General features: G+C 61.4%; 1 protein-coding gene across 1 annotated transcript in view; it reads right to left on the minus strand.

The window, feature by feature from the left end:
* Nucleotides 1–22,683, minus strand: part of LOC132809079 (uncharacterized) — a 36,261-nt gene that overhangs the window by 6,284 nt on the left and 7,294 nt on the right. Inside the window, exons 2-5 of the mRNA XM_060822476.1 lie at nucleotides 17,315–17,728; nucleotides 13,584–13,988; nucleotides 3,848–4,276; nucleotides 2,837–2,945 (exon numbers count right to left, since the gene is read on the minus strand). Coding sequence (XP_060678459.1) covers nucleotides 2,837–2,945; nucleotides 3,848–4,276; nucleotides 13,584–13,988; nucleotides 17,315–17,555 — 1,184 coding nt within the window. The 5' untranslated portion in view covers nucleotides 17,556–17,728. The remainder of the gene's footprint in view (nucleotides 1–2,836; nucleotides 2,946–3,847; nucleotides 4,277–13,583; nucleotides 13,989–17,314; nucleotides 17,729–22,683) is intronic.

The following is a 22,683-nucleotide window of genomic DNA, read 5'->3' on the forward strand; positions in this document are numbered from 1 at the left end:
GGGAGTGAATGGGAAGGGGTTTGGGTGTATTGGGACGGTGTAGAGCGGGATAGAATGGCAATGGGTTTGGGGTCCATTGGGACAGTGTAGAGCGGGAGGGAACGGGAAGGGATTTGGGGTCCATTGGGACAGTGTAGAGCGGGAGGGAACGGGAAGGGGTTTGGGGTCCATTGGGACGGTGTAGAGCGGGAGTGAACAGGAAGGAGTTTGGGGGCCATTGGGATGGTATAGAGCGGGAGGGAACAGGAAGTGGTTTGGGTGTAGAGCGGGAGTGAATGGGAAAAGATTTGGGGTCCATTGGGACGGTGTAGAGCGGGAGTGAACGGGAAGGGGTTTGGGGTCCATTGGGACAGTGTAGAGCGGGAGGGAACGGGAAGGGGTTTGGGTCCATTGGGACGGTGTAGACCGGGAATGAACGGGAAGGGGTTTGGGGTCCATTGGGATGGTGTAGAGCGGGAGGGAACGGGAAGGGGTTTGGGTTCATTGGGTCAGTGTAGAGTGGGGGTGAACGGGAAGGGGTTTGGGGTCCAATGGGACAGTGTAGAGCGGGAGGGAACGGGAAGGGGTTTGGGTCCATTGGGACGGTGTAGAGCGGGAGTGAACGGGAAGGGGTTTGGGATCCATTGGGACGGTGTAGAGCGGGAGGGAACGGGAAGGTGTTTGGGGTCCATTGGGACAGTGTAGAGCGGGAGGGAACGGGAAGGGGTTTGGGTTCATTGGGTCAGTGTAGAGCGGGTGTGAACGGGAAGGGGTTTGGGGTCCATTGGGACAGTGTAGAGCGGGAGGGAACGGGAAGGGGTTTGGGTCCATTGGGACGTTGTAGAGTGGGAGTGAACGGGAAGGAGTTTGGGGGCCATTGGGATGGTGTAGAGCGGGAGGGAACAGGAAGTGGTTTGGGTGTAGAGCGGGAGCGAATGGCAAAGGATTTGGGGTCCATTGGGATGGTGTAGAGCGGGAGTGAATGGGAAGGGGTTTGGGTGTATTGGGACGGTGTAGAGTGGGAGGGAACGGGAAGGGGTTTGGGGTCCATTTAGACGGTGTAGAGCGGGAGGGAACGGGAAGGGGTTTGGAGTCCATTGGGACGGTGTAGAGCGGGAGTGAATGGGAAGGGGTTTGGGTGTATTGGGACGGTGTAGAGTGGGAGGGAACGGGAAGGGATTTGGGGTCCATTTAGACGGTGTAAAGCGGGAGGGAACGGGAAGGGGTTTGGGGTCCATTGGGACGGTGTAGAGCGGGAGGGAACGGGAAGGGGTTTGGGTCCATTGGGACGGTGTAGAGCGGGAGGGAACGGGAAGGGGTTTGGGTCCATTGGGATGGTGTAGAGTGGGAGTGAACGGGAAGGGGTTTGGCGTCCATTGGGATGGTGTAGAGCGGGAGTGAATGGGAAGGGGTTTGGGTGTATTGGAACGGTGTAGAGCGGGATAGAACGGCAATGGGTTTGGGGTCCATTGGGACAGTGTAGAGCGGGAGGGAACGGGAAGGGATTTGGGGTCCATTGGGACAGTGTAGAGCGGGAGGGAACGGGAAGGGGTTTGGGGTCCATTGGGACGGTGTAGAGCGGGAGTGAACAGGAAGGGGTTTGGGTCCATTGGGACGGTGTAGAGTGGGAGTGAACGGGAAGGAGTCTGGGGGCCATTGGGATGGTATAGAGCGGGAGGGAACATGAAGTGGTTTGGGTGTAGAGCGGGAGTGAATGGGAAAAGATTTGGGGTCCATTGGGACGGTGTAGAGCGGGAGTGAACGGGAAGGGGTTTGGGGTCCATTGGGACGGTGTAGAGCGGGAGGGAACGGGAAGGGGTTTGGGTTCATTGGGTCAGTGTAGAGCGGGGGTGAACGGGAAGGGGTTTGGGGTCCAATGGGACAGTGTAGAGCGGGAGGGAACGGGAAGGGGTTTGGGTCCATTGGGACGGTGTAGAGCGGGAGTGAACGGGAAGGGGTTTGGGATCCATTGGGACGGTGTAGAGCGGGAGGGAACGGGAAGGGGTTTGGGGTCCATTGGGACAGTGTAGAGCGGGAGTGAACGGGAAGGGGTTTGGGGTCCATTGGGACAGTGTAGAGCGGGAGGGAACGGGAAGGGGTTTGGGTTCATTGGGTCAGTGTAGAGCGGGTGTGAACGGGAAGGGGTTTGGGGTCCATTGGGACAGTGTAGAGCGGGAGGGAACGGGAAGGGGTTTGGGTCCATTGGGACGTTGTAGAGTGGGAGTGAACGGGAAGGAGTTTGGGGGCCATTGGGATGGTGTAGAGCGGGAGGGAACAGGAAGTGGTTTGGGTGTAGAGCGGGAGCGAATGGCAAAGGATTTGGGGTCCATTGGAATGGTGTAGAGCGGGAGTGAATGGGAAGGGGTTTGGGTGTATTGGGACGGTGTAGAGTGGGAGGGAACGGGAAGGGGTTTGGGGTCCATTTAGACGGTGTAGAGCGGGAGGGAACGGGAAGGGATTTGGGGTCCATTTAGACGGTGTAGAGCGGGAGGGAACGGGAAGGGGTTTGGGTCCATTGGGATGGTGTAGAGTGGGAGTGAACGGGAAGGGGTTTGGCGTCCATTGGGATGGTGTAGAGCGGGAGTGAATGGGAAGGGGTTTGGGTCCGTTGGGACGGTGTAGAGCGGGAGGGAACGGGAAGGGGTTTGGGTCCATTGGGGCGGTGTAGAGTGGGAGTGAACGGGAAGGGGTTTGGTGTCCATTGGGACGGTGTAGAGTGGGAGTGAACAGGAAGGGGTTTGGGTCCTTGGGGATTGTGTTGAGCGGGGAGTGGGTCTTGCTGTTGTGTGGAGTTCCCCTCGCTCTGACAGGCCACCCTACCCCCCATCTCCCGCACCGGCCCTGTGTCTTGACTCACAGGAAGCAGGAGCCAACGCCTATCGCCATGGCAAACAGGACCACAAAGAAATGCAGGATGAGCCACAAGATGGCCGTCTCTGATGACGCGGGGAGGATCTTCTGATTGGCTGCGGGGAGAGAGAGAGAGAGAGAGAGAGACCGGGAGACGCGGTCATTACACAGGGCTGCGTCGAGACATTGTCCCTCGGACTCTGGGACACTAGATTTGGTCACGTCACCACGGAAACCAGGAACAGGGCAAGGCCGTTCAGCCCTCTGGCTGGTTTGTGGCCCCTGCCCGCTGAATCCATTCAGTGGCATCGAGCTGGACAGCACGGAAACAGACCCTTCGGCCCATCCCGTCCGTGCTGACCCAGATATCCTAACCTAATTCAGTCCCTATTTGCCAGCACTTGGCCCCATCTCCCCCTAACCCCTTCCTCTCCATGTCCCCCCCCCAATGTTGTCATTGTCCCAGCCCCCACCACTTCCTCTGGCAGCTCGTTCCACACACGCACCACCCTCTGGGGGGAAACGTTACCCCTCAGCTCCTTCACCCCCCCACCTTAAACTTACCCCCCTCTAGTTCTGGGCTCCCCCACCCCAGGGGGGATAGGACCTTGTCTATTTACCCTATCCCCACCCCCCCCTCATGATTTTATAACCCTCTAGTTCTCGGGGGGGGGAGTCAGGGAATCTCCAGTCGGACAAATTCACGGCCCCGAGACGGGGAGGGGGTCCGTCCCTTCGCGGGTGCACCCCACCCTCGGTCTGGCAGCTCCCTCCCTGACAGGGCACCGGACCCCACCCACCCCCATCGCTGCCCTGGGGAGATATTCGACTGGGAGGGGCATCGCTGCCCTGGGGAGATATTCGACTGGGAGGGGCATCGCTGCCCAGGGAGATATTCGACTGGGAGGGGCATTTCTGCCCGGGGAGATAGTCGACTGGGAGGGGCATCGCTGCCCGGGGAGATATTCGGCTGGGAGGGGCATCGCCATCACGGACCCCGCTCCGGCCGGGCACCCACCTTTCACGAGGAGGACGGGCGAGCTGAGGTCCTCGGTGCTGCTCCTCCCGGAGATGCCAGCCTTGCAGAGGTACACGCCAGGGTCGCTCTCGGTGACGGTGCGGAAGTGGAGCTGGCTGGAGGCGCCGTGTGCCGTCATGCTGAGCCGGTGCCGGTAACCGGGGTGGACCCGCGCCAGGCCGGAGCCCTCCTCGCCCTGGTCCAGCTGCGCCAGGGTCAGGTTGGGCAGCCGCTGGGCAGACCAGGAGAGGCGGTACCGCGTCTCGGGGCCGGCGTGCACCGCCATCGCCTGGCAGCTCAGGGTGGCGGGGGAGCCCAGCCGGGCACTCACCCGCTCGGGGGTGTTCACCGACACCACCCGGGCACTGGGCGCCTGCTCCCGCTCCCGCTGCTGGGGGGCAGGGTTACTCGGGAGCACAGGGGGTAACTCTACAGAGGGAGTGGGGGGGGGGGGGAGAGGGAGAGAGAGGGAGAGGGAGCGAGAGAGAGCGAGAGAGGGAGAGAGAGATGGGCGGATAGAGGGGGGGAGAGAGAGGGAGAGAGAGAGAGAGAGATGGGCGGATAGTGCGGGAGAGAGAGAGAGAGAGGGAGAGAGATGGGTGGAGAGAGAGGGAGAGAGAGAGAGTGTGAGAGAGAGAGAGGGAGAGAGATGGGTGGAGAGAGAGGGAGAGAGAGAGAGTGTGAGAGAGAGATGGGCAGATAGAGCGGGAGAGAGAGAGAGAGTGTGAGAGAGAGAGAGAGAGAGAGAGGGAGAGAGATGGGTGGAGAGAGAGGGAGAGAGAGAGAGAGAGATGGGCGGATAGAGCGGGAGAGAGAGAGTGTGAGAGAGAGAGAGAGGGAGGGAGAGAGATCGGTGGATAGAGAAGGAGAGGGGGAGAGAGAGAGAGAGATGGTGGATAGAGAGGGAGAGAGAGAGAGAGAGAGAGATGGGCGGATAGAGAGGGAGGGAGAGAGAGGGAGCGAGAGAGATGGGCGGAGAGAGAGAGGGAGAGTGGGGGGGAGGGAGAGAGAGAGGGAGTGAGAGGGAGCGAGAGAGGGAGCAAAAGAGATGGGGGAGAGAGAGAGGGAGAAAGAGGGGGAAGAGAGAGAGAGAGAGAGACAGAGGAAGAGAGAGGGGGACAGAGAGAGACAGATGGGGGAGAGGGAGAGGGAGAGAGAGGGGGAAAGGAGGAGAGAGAGAAATGGAAGGAGAGAGACTCAGAGAGGGAGAGAGATGGGGGGGGAGGGAGAGAGAGAGGAAGAGATGTGGGAGAGAGAGAGGGGGAAGGAGTGGGGAGAGAGGGAGCAGGGAGAGAGCGAGAGAAGGGGGAGTGAGACAGAGGAAGAGGGGAGTGAGACAGAGGAAGAGGGGAGAGATGTGAGAGGGAGGGAGAGATAGAGGGAGGGAGAAAGAGCGGGAAGAGAGCGAGGGAGAGAAGTGGAGGGGGAGAGACGGGGTAGAGTGGGGAGAGAGAGAGAAAGAGAAGGAGCGAGGGGACGAGAGAGAAGGAAGAGAGAGAGGGGAGAGATCGGGTGGGAGGGGAGAGAGAGCGAGGGGAGGACAGAGAGAGGGGAAGAGGGAAAGAAGAGAGGGTGGGAGAATCGGGGGGCAGAGAGAGGGGGAGAGATAGAGAGAGAGAGAGAGAGAGAGGGTGAGTGTGAGAGTTAAAGACGGTGTTAAATCAGTAACCAGTGCTGGTGTGGAGTGAGCAGGTTTCTGGCTGTGTTTGTGGTGGACCCTCCCACAGCCCCCGCTCCCTCAGCACCCGCTCCCTCAGCACCCACTCCCTCAGCACTGACCCTCCCACAGCGCCCGCTCCCTCAGCACCCACTCCCTCAGCACTGACCCTCCCACAGCGCCCGCTCCCTCAGCACCCGCTCCCTCAGCACTGACCCTCCCACAGTGCCCGCTCCCTCAGCACTGACCCTCCCACAGCGCCCGCTCCCTCAGCGCTGACCCTCCCACAGCGCCCGCTCCCTCAGCACTGACCCTCCCACAGCGCCCGCTCCCTCAGCACCCACTCCCTCAGCACTGACCCTCCCACAGCGCCCGCTCCCTCAGCACCCGCTCCCTCAGCACTGACCCTCCCACAGCGCCCGCTCCCTCAGCACTGACCCTCCCACAGCGCCCGCTCCCTCAGCACCCGCTCCCTCAGCACTGACCCTCCCACAGCGCCCGCTCCCTCAGCACTGACCCTCCCACAGCGCCCGCTCCCTCAGCACTGAGCCTCCCACAGCACCCGCTCCCACAGCACTGACCCTCCCACAGCACCCGCTCCCTCAGCACTGACCCTCCCACAGCGCCCACTCCCTCAGCACTGACCCTCCCACAGCACCCACTCCCTCAGCACTGACCCTCCCACAGCACCCACTCCCTCAGCGCTGACCCTCCCACAGCACCCGCTCCCTCAGCACTGACCCTCCCACAGCGCCCGCTCCCTCAGCACTGACCCTCCCACAGCGCCCGTTCCCTCAGTGCTGACCCTCCCACAGCGCCCGCTCCCTCAGCACTGACCCTCCCTCAACACTGACCCTCCCACAGCGCCCGCTCCCTCACCACTGACCCTCCCTCAGCACTGACCCTCCCACAGCACCCGCTCCCTCAGCACTGACCCTCCCTCAGCACTGACCCTCCCTCAGCACTGACCCTCCCACAGCGCCCGCTCCCTCAGCACTGACCCTCCCACAGCGCCCGTTCCCTCAGTGCTGACCCTCCCACAGCACCAACTCCCACAGCACTGACCCTCCCACAGCACCCACTCCCTCAGCACTGACCCTCCCACAGCACCCGCTCCCTCAGCACTGACCCTCCCACAGCGCCCGCTCCCTCAGCACTGACCCTCACACAGCACCTGCTCCCTCAGCACTGACCCTCCCACAGCACCCGTTCCCTCAGTGCTGACCCTCCCACAGCACCCGCTCCCTCAGCACTGACCATCCCACCGCACCCGCTCCCTCAGCGCTGACCCTCCTACAGCCCCCGCTACCTCAGCGCTGACCCACTCACAGCACCCACTCCCTCAGCACTGACCCTCCCACAGCACCCACTCCCTCAGCACTGACCCTCCCACAGCACCCGCTCCCTCAGCAGTGACCCTCCCACAGCACCCGCTCCCTCAGCACTGACCCTCCCACAGCACCCGCTCCCTCAGCACTGACCCTCCCACAGCGCCCACTCCCTCAGCACTGACCCTCCCACAGCACCCGCTCCCTCAGCACTGACCCTCCCACAGCACCCACTCCCTCAGCACTGACCCTCCCTCAGCACCCGCTCCCTCAGCACTGACCCTCCCACAGCACCCACTCCCTCAGCACTGACCCTCCCTCAGCACCCACTCCCTCAGCACTGACCCTCCCACAGCACCCACTCCCTCAGCACTGACCCTCCCACAGCACCCACTCCCTCAGCACTGACCCTCCCACAGCACCCACTCCCTCAGCACTGACCCTCCCACAGCACCCACTCCCTCAGCACTGACCCTCCCATAGCCCCCACTCCCTCAGCACTGACCATCCCATAGCCCCCGCTCCCACAGCGCCCGCTCCCTCAGTACTGACCCTCTGACAGTGCCCGCTCCCTCAGCACTGACCCTCCGACAGTGCGCACTCCCTCAGCGCTGACCCTCCAACAGTGCGGCACTCCCTCACCACTGACCCTCAGACAGTGCCCGCTCCCTCAGCACTGACCCTCTGACAGTGCCCGCTCCCTCAGCACAGACACTCCAACAGTGCGGCACTCCCTCAGTACTGACCCTCCGACAGTGCGGCACTCCCTCAGCACTGACCCTCCTACAGTGCCCACTCCCTCAGCACTGACCCTCCAACTGTGCGGCACTCCCTCAGCACTGGCCCTCCCACAGCGCCCACTCCCTCAGCACTGACCCTCCGACAGTGCAGCATTCCCTCAGCACTGACCCTCCGACAGTACAGCACTCCCTCAGCACTGACCATCTCAGAATGCCCACTCCCTCAGCACAGACCCTCCGACAGTGCAGCATTCCCTCAGCACTGACCCTCCGACAGTACAGCACTCCCTCAGCGCTGACCCTCCAACAGTGCCCACTCCCTCAGCACTGACCCTCCGACAGTACAGCACTCCCTCAGCACTGACCATCTCAGAATGCCCACTCCCTCAGCACAGACCCTCCTACAGTGCGGCACTCCCTCAGCACTGGCCCTCCGACAGTACAGCACTCCCTCAGCCCTGACCCTCCGACACTGCGGCACTCCCTCAGCCCTGACCCTCCGACAGTACAGCACTCCCTCAGCACTGACCATCTCACAGCGCCCACTCCCTCAGCACAGACCCTCCAACTGTGCGGCACTCCCTCAGTACTGACCCTCCGATAGTGCCGCACTCCCTCAGCACTGACCCTCTGATAGTGCCGCACTCCCTCAGCGTTGACCCTCCCACAGCACCCACTCTCTCAGCACTAACCCTCCTACAGTGCGGCACTGCCTCAGCACTGATCTTCTGACAGTGCAGCACTCCCTCAGCGCTGACCCTCCGACAGTGCCCACTCTCTCAGCACTGACCCTCCGACAGTGCGGCACTCCCTCAGCACTGACACTCCTACAGTGCGGCACTGCCTCAGCACTGATCTTCTGACAGTGTGGCACTCGCTCAGCGCTGACTGTCCGACAGTGCGGCACTCTCTCAGCACAGACCCTCCCACAGCACCCGCTCCCTCACCACTGACCCTCACACAGCACCCACTCCCTCACCACTGACCCTCACACAGCACCCACTCCCTCACCACTGACCCTCCCACAGCGCACACTCCCTCACCACTGACCCTCCAACTGTGTGGCACTCCCTCAGCACTGACCCTCCAACTGTGTGGCACTCCCTCAGCACTGACCCTCCAACTGTGCGACACTCCTTCAGTGCTGACCCTCTGACAGTGCCCACTCCCTCAGCACTGACCCTCACACAGCACCCACTCCCTCACCACTGACCCTCCCACAGCGCACACTCTCTGACAGTGTGGCACTCCCTCAGCGCTGACCGTCCTACAGTGCCCACTCCCTCAGCACTGACCCTCCAACTGTGTGGCACTCCCTCAGCACTGACCCTCCAACTATGTGGCACTCCCTCAGCACTGACCCTCCAACTGTGCAGCACTCCTTCAGCGCTGACCCTCTGACAGTGCCCACTCCCTCAGCACTGACCCTCCCACAGCACCCACTCCCTCAGCACTGACATCCGACAGTGTGGCGTTCCCTCAGCACTGACCCTCCAACAGTGCGGCACTCCCTCAGCACTGACCATCTCACAATGCCCACTCCCTCAGCACTGACCCTCCCACAGCGTCCGTTCCCTCAGCACTGACCCTCTGACAGTGCCCACTCCCTCAGCACTGACCCTCCAACTGTGTGGCACTCCCTCAGCACTGACCCTCCTACTGTGCGGCACTCCCTCAGCACTGACCCTCCCACAGCGCCCACTCCCTCAGCACTGACCCTCCCACAGCGCCCACTCCCTCAGCACTGACCCTTCTACAGCGCCCGCTCCCTCAGCACTGACCCTCCCTCAGCACCCGCTCCCTCAGCACTGACCCTCCCACAGCGCCCGCTCCCTCAGCACTGACCCTCCCACAGCACCCGCTCCCTCAGCACTGACCCTCCCACAGCACCCGCTCCCTCAGCACTGACCCTCCACAGCGCCCACTCCCTCAGCACTGACCCTCCCTCAGCACTGACCCTCCCACAGCGCCCGCTCCCTCAGCACTGACCCTCCCACAGCGCCCACTCCCTCAGCACTGACCCTCCCACAGCCCCCCTCCCTCAGCACTGACCCTCCCACAGCGCCCACTCCCTCAGCACTGACCCTCCCACAGCACCCACTCCCTCAGCACTGACCCTCCCACAGCGCCCGCTCCCTCAGCACTGACCCTCCCACAGCCCCCACTCCCTCAGCACTGACCCTCCCTCAGCACTGATCCTCCCTCAGCACTGACCCTCCCACAGCGCCCACTCCCTCAGCACTGACCCTCCCTCAGCACTGACCCTCCCTCAGCACTGACCCTCCCACAGCGCCCGCTCCCTCAGCACTGACCCTCCCACAGCACCCGCTCCCTCAGCACTGACCCTGCCACAGCGCCCACTCCCTCAGCACTGACCCTCCCACAGCACCCGCTCCCTCAGCACTGACCCTCCCACAGCACCCGCTCCCTCAGCACTGACCCTCCCACAGCGCCCGCTCCCACAGCACCCACTCCCTCAGCACTGACCCTCCCTCAGCACCCGCTCCCTCAGCACTGACCCTCCCACAGCACCCACTCCCTCAGCACTGACCCTCCCTCAGCACCCACTCCCTCAGCACTGACCCTCCCACAGCACCCACTCCCTCAGCACTGACCCTCCCACAGCACCCACTCCCTCAGCACTGACCCTCCCACAGCACCCACTCCCTCAGCACTGACCCTCCCACAGCACCCACTCCCTCAGCACTGACCCTCCCATAGCCCCCACTCCCTCAGCACTGACCATCCCATAGCCCCCGCTCCCACAGCGCCCGCTCCCTCAGTACTGACCCTCTGACAGTGCCCGCTCCCTCAGCACTGACCCTCCGACAGTGCGCACTCCCTCAGCGCTGACCCTCCAACAGTGCGGCACTCCCTCACCACTGACCCTCTGACAGTGCCCGCTCCCTCAGCACTGACCCTCTGACAGTGCCCGCTCCCTCAGCACAGACACTCCAACAGTGCGGCACTCCCTCAGTACTGACCCTCCGACAGTGCGGCACTCCCTCAGCACTGACCCTCCAACTGTGCGGCACTCCCTCAGCACTGGCCCTCCCACAGCGCCCACTCCCTCAGCACTGACCCTCCGACAGTGCAGCATTCCCTCAGCACTGACCCTCCGACAGTACAGCACTCCCTCAGCGCTGACCCTCCAACAGTGCCCACTCCCTCAGCACTGACCCTCCGACAGTACAGCACTCCCTCAGCACTGACCATCTCAGAATGCCCACTCCCTCAGCACAGACCCTCCTACAGTGCGGCACTCCCTCAGCACTGGCCCTCCGACAGTACAGCACTCCCTCAGCCCTGACCCTCCGACACTGCGGCACTCCCTCAGCCCTGACCCTCCGACAGTACAGCACTCCCTCAGCACTGACCATCTCACAGCGCCCACTCCCTCAGCACAGACCCTCCTACAGTGCGGCACTCCCTCAGCACTGACCCTTCCACAGCGTCCGCCCCCTCAGCACTGACCATCTGATAGTGCCCACTCCCTCAGCGCTGACCCTCCGACAGTGCCCACTCTCTCAGCACTGACCCTCCGACAGTGCGGCACTCCCTCAGCACTGACCCTCCTACAGTGCGGCACTGCCTCAGCACTGATCTTCTGACAGTGTGGCACTCGCTCAGCGCTGACTGTCCGACAGTGCGGCACTCTCTCAGCACAGACCCTCCCACAGCACCCGCTCCCTCACCACTGACCCTCACACAGCACCCACTCCCTCACCACTGACCCTCACACAGCACCCACTCCCTCACCACTGACCCTCCCACAGCGCACACTCCCTCACCACTGACCCTCCAACTGTGTGGCACTCCCTCAGCACTGACCCTCCAACTGTGTGGCACTCCCTCAGCACTGACCCTCCAACTGTGCGACACTCCTTCAGTGCTGACCCTCTGACAGTGCCCACTCCCTCAGCACTGACCCTCACACAGCACCCACTCCCTCACCACTGACCCTCCCACAGCGCACACTCTCTGACAGTGTGGCACTCCCTCAGCGCTGACCGTCCTACAGTGCCCACTCCCTCAGCACTGACCCTCCAACTGTGTGGCACTCCCTCAGCACTGACCCTCCAACTATGTGGCACTCCCTCAGCACTGACCCTCCAACTGTGCAGCACTCCTTCAGCGCTGACCCTCTGACAGTGCCCACTCCCTCAGCACTGACCCTCCCACAGCACCCACTCCCTCAGCACTGACATCCGACAGTGTGGCGTTCCCTCAGCACTGACCCTCCAACAGTACAGCACTCCCTCAGCACTGACCATCTCACAGCGCCCACTCCCTCAGCACAGACCCTCCTACAGTGCGGCACTCCCTCAGCACTGACCCTTCCACAGCGTCCGCCCCCTCAGCACTGACCATCTGATAGTGCCCACTCCCTCAGCACTGACCGTCTGACAGGGCCCACTCCCTCAGCGCTGATCCTCCAACTGTGCGGCACTCCCTCAGTACTGACCCTCTGATAGTGCCGCACTCCCTCAGCGTTGACCCTCCCACAGCACCCACTCTCTCAGCACTAACCCTCCTACAGTGCGGCACTGCCTCAGCACTGATCTTCTGACAGTGCAGCACTCCCTCAGCGCTGACCCTCCGACAGTGCCCACTCTCTCAGCACTGACCCTCCGACAGTGCGGCACTCCCTCAGCACTGACCCTCCTACAGTGCGGCACTGCCTCAGCACTGATCTTCTGACAGTGTGGCACTCGCTCAGCGCTGACTGTCCGACAGTGCGGCACTCTCTCAGCACAGACCCTCCCACAGCACCCGCTCCCTCACCACTGACCCTCACACAGCACCCACTCCCTCACCACTGACCCTCACACAGCACCCACTCCCTCACCACTGACCCTCCCACAGCGCACACTCCCTCACCACTGACCCTCCAACTGTGTGGCACTCCCTCAGCACTGACCCTCCAACTGTGTGGCACTCCCTCAGCACTGACCCTCCAACTGTGCAGCACTCCTTCAGCGCTGACCCTCTGACAGTGCCCACTCCCTCAGCACTGACCCTCCCACACTACCCACTCCCTCAGCACTGACATCCGACAGTGTGGCGTTCCCTCAGCACTGACCCTCCAACAGCGTCCGTTCCCTCAGCACTGACCATCTCACAATGCCCACTCCCTCAGCACTGACCCTCCCACAGCGTCCGTTCCCTCAGCACTGACCCTCTGACAGTGCCCACTCCCTCAGCACTGACCCTCCAACTGTGTGGCACTCCCTCAGCACTGACCCTCCTACTGTGCGGCACTCCCTCAGCACTGACCCTCCCACAGCGCCCACTCCCTCAGCACTGACCCTTCTACAGCGCCCGCTCCCTCAGCACTGACCCTCCCTCAGCACCCGCTCCCTCAGCACTGACCCTCCCACAGCACCCGCTCCCTCAGCACTGACCCTCCCACAGCACCCGCTCCCTCAGCACTGACCCTCCCACAGCGCCCACTCCCTCAGCACTGACCCTCCCTCAGCACTGACCCTCCCACAGCGCCCGCTCCCTCAGCACTGACCCTCCCACAGCACCCGCTCCCTCAGCACTGACCCTCCCACAGCACCCGCTCCCTCAGCACTGACCCTCCCACAGCGCCCACTCCCTCAGCACTGACCCTCCCTCAGCACTGACCCTCCCACAGCGCCCGCTCCCTCAGCACTGACCCTCCCACAGCGCCCACTCCCTCAGCACTGACCCTCCCACAGCCCCCCTCCCTCAGCACTGACCCTCCCACAGCGCCCACTCCCTCAGCACTGACCCTCCCACAGCACCCACTCCCTCAGCACTGACCCTCCCACAGCGCCCGCTCCCTCAGCACTGACCCTCCCACAGCCCCCACTCCCTCAGCACTGACCCTCCCTCAGCACTGATCCTCCCTCAGCACTGACCCTCCCACAGCGCCCACTCCCTCAGCACTGACCCTCCCTCAGCACTGACCCTCCCTCAGCACTGACCCTCCCACAGCGCCCGCTCCCTCAGCACTGACCCTCCCACAGCGCCCGCTCCCTCACCTTCTTCGAGGCTGGTTGAGGCTGTGAGTGAGTGTTCCGGGTGCCCAGAGACCCACGCCTTGCAGAGGTACTCCCCGTAATCCTCCTGGCGGACGGCGCGGAAGATGAGGCGGGCACTGTTCCCCAGGAAGCTGACCGTGAGGCGCTGTCGGTAGCGCGGGTCGAGGTAATTGGCGCTGGGATCAGCCTGGTCGACCCGGGAGAGGACCACATCTCCCGCTGCGCTGCCCCACTCCACGGCGAGCACGGGCACTCCCGGCTGCCCGCTCTCGATCCGGCACTCCAGCTCTGCCCGCTGTCCCAGCCGTGCGGTCACCCTGCCCGAGCTGTTCAGGGAGATCACCTCTGGCGCCATGGTGGCATTGGCGCGCTCCGAGTCCGGGGTCTCCAGGTCCGGCCGCGTGTCTGAAACAACGAGCGTGGGCATCGGGGGGGGAGGGGGTGAGGGGTGACAGTCAGTGCCCTGGGAATGCTGCCCCCACCCTCAACCACCCTCGCCCTGCCCCCTACTCTTACCAGGCATCTCTCTCTCTCTCTCCATCTCAGCTCAGCGTCACTGCGACCTTTCACCTCTCTCTCCGTCCCCCCCCGCAGTGACTCCCTTCCCTCTGCCTCACTATCTCTCCACCCCCTCCCTGTAGCTCTCTCACTATCTCTCCATCCCCTCCCTATAGCTCTCTCTCTCACTCTCTCACTATCTCTCCATCCCCTCCCTATAGCTCTCTCTCTCTCACTCTCTCACTATCTCTCCATCCCCTCCCTATAGCTCTCTCTCTCACTCTCTCACTATCTCTCCATCCCCTCCCTATAGCTCTCTCTCTCGCTCTCTCACTATCTCTCCATCCCCTCCCTATAGCTCTCTCTCTCACTCTCTCACTATCTCTCCATCCCCTCCCTATAGCTCTCTCTCCGCCCTCTCTCACTATCTCTCCATCCCCTCCCTATAGCTCTCTCTCCCCCCTCTCTCACTATCTCTCCATCCCCTCCCTATTGCTCTCTCTCGCTCTCTCTCACTATCTCTCCATCCCCTCCCTATTGCTCTCTCTCGCTCTCTCTCACTATCTCTCCATCCCCTCCCTATAGCTCTCTCCCCCTCTCTCACCATCTCCCCATCCCCTCCCTATAGCTCTCTTCCCCTCTCTCACTATCTCTCCATCCCCTCCCTATAGCTCTCTTCCCCTCTCTCACTATCTCTCCATCCCCTCCCTATAGCTCTCTCTCGCTCTCTCACTATCTCTCCATCCCCTCCCTATAGCTCTCTTCCCCTCTCTCACTATCTCTCCATCCCCTCCCTATAGCTCTCTCTCGCTCTCTCACTATCTCTCCATCCCCTCCCTATAGCTCTCTTCCCCTCTCTCACTATCTCTCCATCCCCTCCCTATAGCTCTCTCTCGCTCTCTCACTATCTCTCCATCCCCTCCCTATAGCTCTCTCTCGCTCTCTCACTATCTCTCCATCCCCTCCCTATAGCTCTCTCCCCCTCTCTCACTATCTCTCCATCCCCTCCCTATAGCTCTCTCCCCCTCTCTCACTATCTCCTCATCCCCTCCCTATAGCTCTCTCTCCCCCCTCTCTCACTATCTCTCCATCCCCTCCCTATTGCTCTCTCTCGCTCTCTCTCACTATCTCTCCATCCCTTCCTGATAGCTCTCTCTCCCCCTCTCTCACTATCTCTCCATCTCCTCCTTATCGCTCTATCTCCTTCTCTCTCACTATCTCTCCATCCCCTCCCTGTAGCTCTCTCTCCCCCTCTCTCACTATCTCTCCATCCCCTCCCTATAGCTCTCTCTCACTATCTCTCCATCCCCTCCCTATAGCTCTCTCTCTCTCCTCCTCTCTCACTATCTCACCATCCCCTCCCTATAGCTCTCTCTCTCCCCCTCTCTCACTATCTCACCATCCCATCCCTATAGCTCTCTCTCGCTCTCTCTCACTATCTCCCCATCCCCTCCCTATAGCTCTCTCTCTCTCCCTTTCTCACTATCTCCCCATCCCCTCCCTATAGCTCTCTCTCGCTCTCTCTCACTATCTCTCCATCCCCTCCCTATAGCTCTCTCTCCCCCTCTCTCACTATCTCCCCATCCCCTCCCTATAGCTCTCTCTCCCCCTCTCTCACTATCTCTCCATCCCCTCCCTATAGCTCTCTCTCCCCCTCTCTCACTATCTCTCCATCCCCTCCCTATAGCTCTCTCTCCCCCTCTCTCACTATCTCTCCATCCCCTCCCTATAGCTCTCTCTCCCCCTCTCTCACTATCTCTCCATCCCCTCCCTATAGCTCTCTCTCTCCCCCTCTCTCTCTATCTCTCCACCCCCTCCTTCTTGGTGTCTCTCCAGCACTCCCTCTCTCTCTCTCTCTCCCCCTATCACGTTCACTCCCTCATCGCCACCTTCTCTCAATCCCTGTATTTGTGTGAGCATCCCTTTCCTTGCTGCTGCCTCTCCAGCCCCTATCCTGATCCCACTTTCCCTCTAATTGTCTCTATCGCTCCGACCCACTTTCCCTCCATCCACCTACTCTCTATCTCCATTTCCCCTCTCTCTCTATCCCTCTCTCTCACAATGCATCCTATTCTCATTTCTCATCATCGTCCTTTGATCTTTCGATCTCCATCCCTCTTGATCTATCCCTCTTTCTCAGTATCTCCATCTCTCTCTCTCAATGACACTGTCTCTCTATCCTTCACAAAACTATCTCCATCCCTTCCTCTGCATCCTTCCCTCTCTCCATCGCCATCCCGCTCCCCACCAAGAGACACAGAGATACAGAGAGCTAAAGAGAGAGAGATAGACTGAGGATAGACAGAGAAGGAGGGATGGAGGGGGGGAAAGAGAGATAGAGGAGGGAGGGAGGGAAAGGAAGAGAAAGCCACAGCGAGAGAGACATAGAGCGATCTAGAGAGAGGAAGAGGCAGAGAGAGAGAGATCTAGAGAGAGGGAGAGGCAGAGAGAGAGAGAGAGAGACAAAGAGAGAGAGAGATCTAGAGAGAGGAAGAGACAAAGAGAGAGTCAGAGAGAGAGAGAGAGCGCATCCGACAGAGAGAGAGAGAGAGACAGAGACAGACAGAGAGACAGAGAGAGAGACAGAGAGAGAGATCTAAAGAGAGGGAGTGCCAGAGAGAGAGAGAGCATCAGAGAGAGAGAGAGAGAGAGAGAGACAAAGAGAGAGACAAAGAGAGAGAGATCTAGAGAGAGGAAGAGACAAAGAGAGAGTCAGAGAGAGAGAGCATCCGACAGAGAGAGAGAGAGAGACAGATCTAAAGAGACGGAGTGCCAGAGAGAGAGAGAGAGAGAGAGAGAGAGTGTGTGCCAGAGAGAGAGAGATCTAGAGAGAGAGAGAGAGAGAGAGAGAGAGAGTGCCAAAGAGAGAGAGAGAGAGATCTAACGAGAGGGAGAGACAGAGACAGTGTCAGAGAGAGAGAGAGAGAGGGAGAGAAAGTAAGAGACAGAGACAGAGTGAGACACACACAGGAAGAGAGAGGGAGAGACAGAGTGTCAGAGAGAGATCGAGAGAAAGGTAGAGACAGAGAGTGAGTGTCAGAGAGAGAGAGAGACAGTGAACTAGAGACAGAAAGAAATAGAGAGTGAGTATTAGAGTGAGAGACACAGGGGGTTGAGAGAGAGAGAGAGAGAGACAGAGAGAGAGGAGGGGGGGAGAGCGAGAGATTTGGTCAGAGAGAGAGAGAGACAGAGAATCAGAGAGTTCTGAGAGAGGGAGGGAGCTCCAGCCTTACCCTCAGCCAGGATGGACAGTGAAGTGAAGGTCTCTCCCTCCTGGCCCACCACCTGCCCCTTGCAGAGGTATTCTCCAAAGTCCTGTTCCTGGACAGGGTCAAAGTGGAGCAGGCTCTCGGGCCCATGGGAGACCAGGCTAAGCCTGTCCTGGTAGGCCGGGTGGATGTAGGGTCCATCGTCCAGGCTCTGGTCGATTTGAGCGACGGTGAGGTCACCGTAGCGACTGGCCTCCCACCTCATGGTGTAGCGGGGCTCAGCAGAGTCACCCAGCAACAAGACATGGCAGTACAGGGTGGCAGCGTCACCAACTTTCGCCAAGGTGAACCCCGAGCCGTTCAGGAACAGGATCTCCGGGTGGAACGAGGAATTGCTGTCTTCGGCCGTGATCAGGATGTCAAAGACCTGCACAAAATCTGCCAAATGGGAAGGGGGTGAGCAGTCAGCACAGCCCGAGAGGCAGCTGCATTCACGTAGCGCCGCCCGGCGCTCCGAGCACGTCAGCCTCACTCCCCAACTGACCCTCCCTCAGCACTGACCCTCCCACAGCACCCGCTCCCTCAGCACTGACCCTCCCTCAGCACCCGCTCCCTCAGCGCTGACCCTCCCACAGCCCCCGCTCCCTCAGCACTGACCCTCCCACAGCACCTGCTCCCTCAGCACCGACCCTCCCACAGCACCCGCTCCCTCAGCGCTGACCCTCCCACAGCACCCGCTCCCTCAGCACTGACCCTCCCACAGCGCCCACTCCCTCAGCACTGACCCTCCCACAGCGCCCACTCCCTCAGCACTGACCCTCCCACAGCACCCGCTCCCTCAGCACTGACCCTCCCTCAGCACTGACCCTCCCACAGCCCCCACTCCCTCAGCGCTGACCATCCCACAGCTCCCACTCCCTCAGCAGTGACCCTCCCACAGCCCCCACTCCCTCAGCACTGACCCTCCCACAGCGCCCACTCCCTCAGCACTGTCCCTCCCACATCATCCTCTCCCTCAGCACTGACCTTCCCACAGCACTCACTCCCTCAGCGCTGACCCTCCTAGAACGCCCACTCGCTCAACGCCCACTCCATCAGCGCTGACCCTCCCTCAGCGCTGACCCTCCCACAGCACCCACTCCCTCAGCACTGACCCTCCCCCACGCCCACTCCCTCAGCACTGACCTTCCCTCAGCACTGACCCTTCCACAGTCCCCACTCCCTCAGCGCTGACCCTCCCTCAGCACCCGCTCCCTCAGCGCTGACCCTCCTAGAGCGTCCATTCGCTCAACGCCCACTCCCTCAGCGGTGACCCTCCCACAGCACACGCTCCCTCAGCGCTGACCCTCCTAGAACGCCCACTCGCTCAACGCCCACTCCCTCAGCACTGACCCTCCCACAGCAACCACTCCCTCAGCACTGACCCGCCCACAGCCCCCGCTCCCTCAGCGCTGACCCTCCCACAGCGCCCACTCCCTCAGCACTGACCTTCCCTCAGCGCTGACCCTCCCACACCACCCACTCCCTCAGCACTGACCCTCCCACAGCACCCACTCCCTCAGCACTGACCCTCCCACAGCGCCCGCTCCCTCAGCACTGACCCTCCCACAGTTCGCACTCCTTCAGCGCTGACCCTCCCACAGCACCCACTCTCTCAGCACTGACCCTCCCACAGCACCCACTCCCTCAGCACTGACCTTCCCACAGCACCCGCTTCCTCAGCACTGACCCTCCCACAGCGCCCACTCCCTCAGCACTGACCCTCCCACAGCGCCCACTCCCTCAGCGCTGACCCTCCCACTGCACCCACTCCCTCAGCGCTGACCCTCCCACTGCACCCACTCCCTCAGCACTGACCCTCCCACAGCACCCGCTCCCTCAGCTCTGACCCTCCCACAGTCCCCACTCCCTCAGCACTGACCCTCCCACAGCACCCACTCCCTCAGCACTGACCCTCCCACAGCACCCGCTCCCTCAGCTCTGACCCTCCCTCAGCACTGACCCTCCTTCAGCTCCCGCTCCCTCAGCACTGACCCTCCCTCAGCACTGACCCTCCCACAGCACCCGCTCCCTCAGCACTGACCCTCCCACAGCACCCACTCCCTCAGCACTGACCCTCCCACAGCACCCACTCCCTCAGCGCTGACCCTCCCTCAACGCTGACCGTCCCACAGCACCCGCTCCGTCAGGACTGACTTTCCCACAGCCCCCGCTCTCTCAGCACTGACCCTTCCACAGCGCCCGCTCCCTCAGCGCTGGCTCTCCCACAGCGCCCGCTCCCTCAGCACTGACTCACCCTCAGCGGTGACCCTCCCACAGCGCCCACTCCCTCAGCGGTGACCCTCCCACAGCGCCCACTCCCTCAGCGCTGATCCTCCCACAGCACCTGCTCCCTCAGCACTGACCCTCCCACAGCACCCGCTCCCTCAGCGCTGACCCTCCCACAGCTCCCCATCCCTCAGCAGTGACCCTCCCACAGCCCTCACTCCCTCAGCACTGTCCCTCCCACAGCACTCGCTCCCTCAGCACTGACCCTCCCACAGCGCCCGCTCCCTCAGCACTGACCCTCCCAGAGCGCCCACTCCCTCAGCGCTGACCCTCCCACAGCGCTGACCCTCACACAGCACCCGCTCCCTCAGCGCTGACCCTCTTAGAATGCCCACTCGCTCAACGCCCACTCCCTCAGCGCTGACCCTCCCTCAGCACTGTCCCTCCCACAGCACTCGCTCCCTCAGCACTGACCCTCCCACAGCGCCCGCTCCCTCAGCACTGACCCTCCCACAGCGCCCACTCCCTCAGCGCTGACCCTCACACAGCACCCGCTCCCTCAGCGCTGACCCTCTTAGAATGCCCACTCGCTCAACGCCCACTCCCTCAGCGCTGACCCTCCCACAGCATCCACTCCCTCAGCATTGACCCTCCCCCACACCCACTCCCTCAGCACTGATCCTCCCTCAGCACTGACCCTCCCACAGTCCCCACTCCCTCAGCGCTGACCCTCCCACAGCACCCGCTCCCTCAGCAGCACTGACCCTCCCACAGCCCCCTCTCCCTCAGCACTGACCCTCCCACATCACCCTCTCCCTCAGCACTGACTCTCCCACATCACCCTCTCCCTCAGCACTGACCCTCCCACAGCACACGCTCCCTCAGCGCTGACCCTCCTAGAACGCCCACTCCCTCAGCACTGACCCTCCCACAGCCCTGCTCCCTCAGCACTGACCCTCCCTCAGCACTGACCCTCCCACAGCCCCCGCTCCCTCAGCACTGACCCTCCCTCAGCGCTGACCCTCAGACATACCCATCTGAGAGACGGCAAACTGCAGTACGGTAATGACCAGCCAGGTACAGAGATACATCGCTTCAGAGACTGACCGGCCCACCCTCACCCGTCACACAGCTCACCCTGCCCTCCGCCCGCTACCCGCTCTCGCTAGCTACTACCAGCTGCGGGCATCGATGCAGGAGGCAAGTTACAAGGGCTACACCGGAACCACCCACCCACCGCCCCCAACACCTCACCGCCACATCGAGGGGCAATCGTCGCGGCGACCGGAGCTGGTCGTCACAACGTTACCCTGGAGATTGTGAGCTCACAATCGGGGTCAACGTCACAGGGATCTCAGGCTCATGTCACCCCCCACACCCCCTTCCTGATTCAACCCCTCGGCCTGGAATATAACCCCTCGATTCCCCCTTCCTGATTAAACCCCTCAGCCTGGAATATAACCCCCTCGATTCCCCCTTCCTGATTAAACCCCTCGGCCTGGAATATAACCCCCTCGATTCCCCCTTCCTGATTCAACCCCTCGGCCTGGAATATAACCCCCTCGATTCCCCCTTCCTGATTCAACCCCATGGCCTGGAATATAACCCCTCGATTCCCCCTTCCTGATTAAACCCCTCGGCCTGGAATATAACCTCCTCGATTCCCCCTTCCTGATTAAACCCCTCGGCCTGGAATATAACCTCCTCGATTCCCCCTTCCTGATTAAACCCCTCGGCCTGGAATATAACCCCTCGATTCCCCTTCCTGATTAAACCTCTCGGCCTGGAATATAACCCCTCGATTCCCCCTTCCTGATTAAACCCCTCAGCCTGGAATATAACCCCTCGATTCCCCCTTCCTGATTAAACCCCTCAGCCTGGAATATAACCCCTCGATTCTCCCTTGTTGGGGAATTTTGGATGGTTAGCTCAGGTGAGTTCTCTGTCAATGTGGAAACATAAAGTTTCAGCCCATTTGGCAGAGAATTCTGCCGCCCGCCCCGACTCTCTGGGTGAACACAGTCTCCTTCATCTCAGTTCAGGGGGATTGAACTTTCATCCTGAAATTCGGAACCCTGGTTTTCGTCCCCTCCTCTCCCTCCCAGTTTCAGGAACAACTTTCCTGCATTTCCCCCCACCCCATGTCTAGTCCTGTTGGAAGTTTGTCGCTGTCTGTCAGATGTTGAAGTACATTTTGGACCTCTTTAATTCCGACAACTGCAGGAGAGCCGCAGAATGCCGTCAGAAGAGACACTCCCCGAGTAAATAGCATTTTTGGATCCTGCTCTGGTGTCAGTGATACAAAGGATTCCAACATCACTAGACAGAATCCAAATCTCGTTAACTGTTTGTGTTTTTCACTCTCCCAGTAGCTGGAGACGGCTCCCTTCCCTTCATAATATTAAACCCTGCACACAGCCTTGTCACTGTCCTGTCCTCACGGCCCAGCCCAGTGGCTCAGTGGTTAGCAGCACTGCCTCACGGCACCAGGGACCCAGGTTCGATTCCCCTCCCACCTCCTCAGGCGACTGTCTGTGTGGAGTTTGCACATTCTCCCCCCGTGTGTCTGCGTGGGTTTCCTCTGGTTTCCTCCCACAGTCCAAAGGTGTGCAGGTTAGGGTGGGATTGGCCGTGCTAAATTGTCCCCGTAGTGCCCAGGGATGTACAGGTTAGGGTGGATTGGCCGTGCTAAATTGTCCCCATAGTGCCCAGGGATGTGCGGGTTAGGGTGGGATTGGCCGTGCTAAATTGTCCCCGTAGTGCCCAGGGATGTACAGGTTAGGGTGGATTGGCCGTGCTAAATTGTCCCCGTAGTGCCCAGGGATGTGCAGGTTAGGGTGGATTGGCCGTGCTAAATTGTCCCCGTAGTGCCCAGGGATGTGCAGGTTAGGGTGGATTGGCCGTGCTAAATTGTCCCCGTAGTGCCCAGGGATGTGCAGGTTAGGGTGGGATTGGCCGTGCTAAATGTTCAGTTCATTAGCCAGAGGGTAATGGAACTGGGCGGGTTCCTCGGTGTGGACTTGTTGGGCCGAAGGGCCTGTTTCCATACTGTTGGGAATCTCATCAGTCTCATGGAAAGGGGTAGATCATAGGTTTTTGTATCCGGAATGTGGTCTGTCTTCATA

This window comes from Hemiscyllium ocellatum, unplaced genomic scaffold (genome assembly GCF_020745735.1).
Source record: "Hemiscyllium ocellatum isolate sHemOce1 unplaced genomic scaffold, sHemOce1.pat.X.cur. R, whole genome shotgun sequence".
NCBI lineage: Eukaryota > Metazoa > Chordata > Chondrichthyes > Orectolobiformes > Hemiscylliidae > Hemiscyllium > Hemiscyllium ocellatum.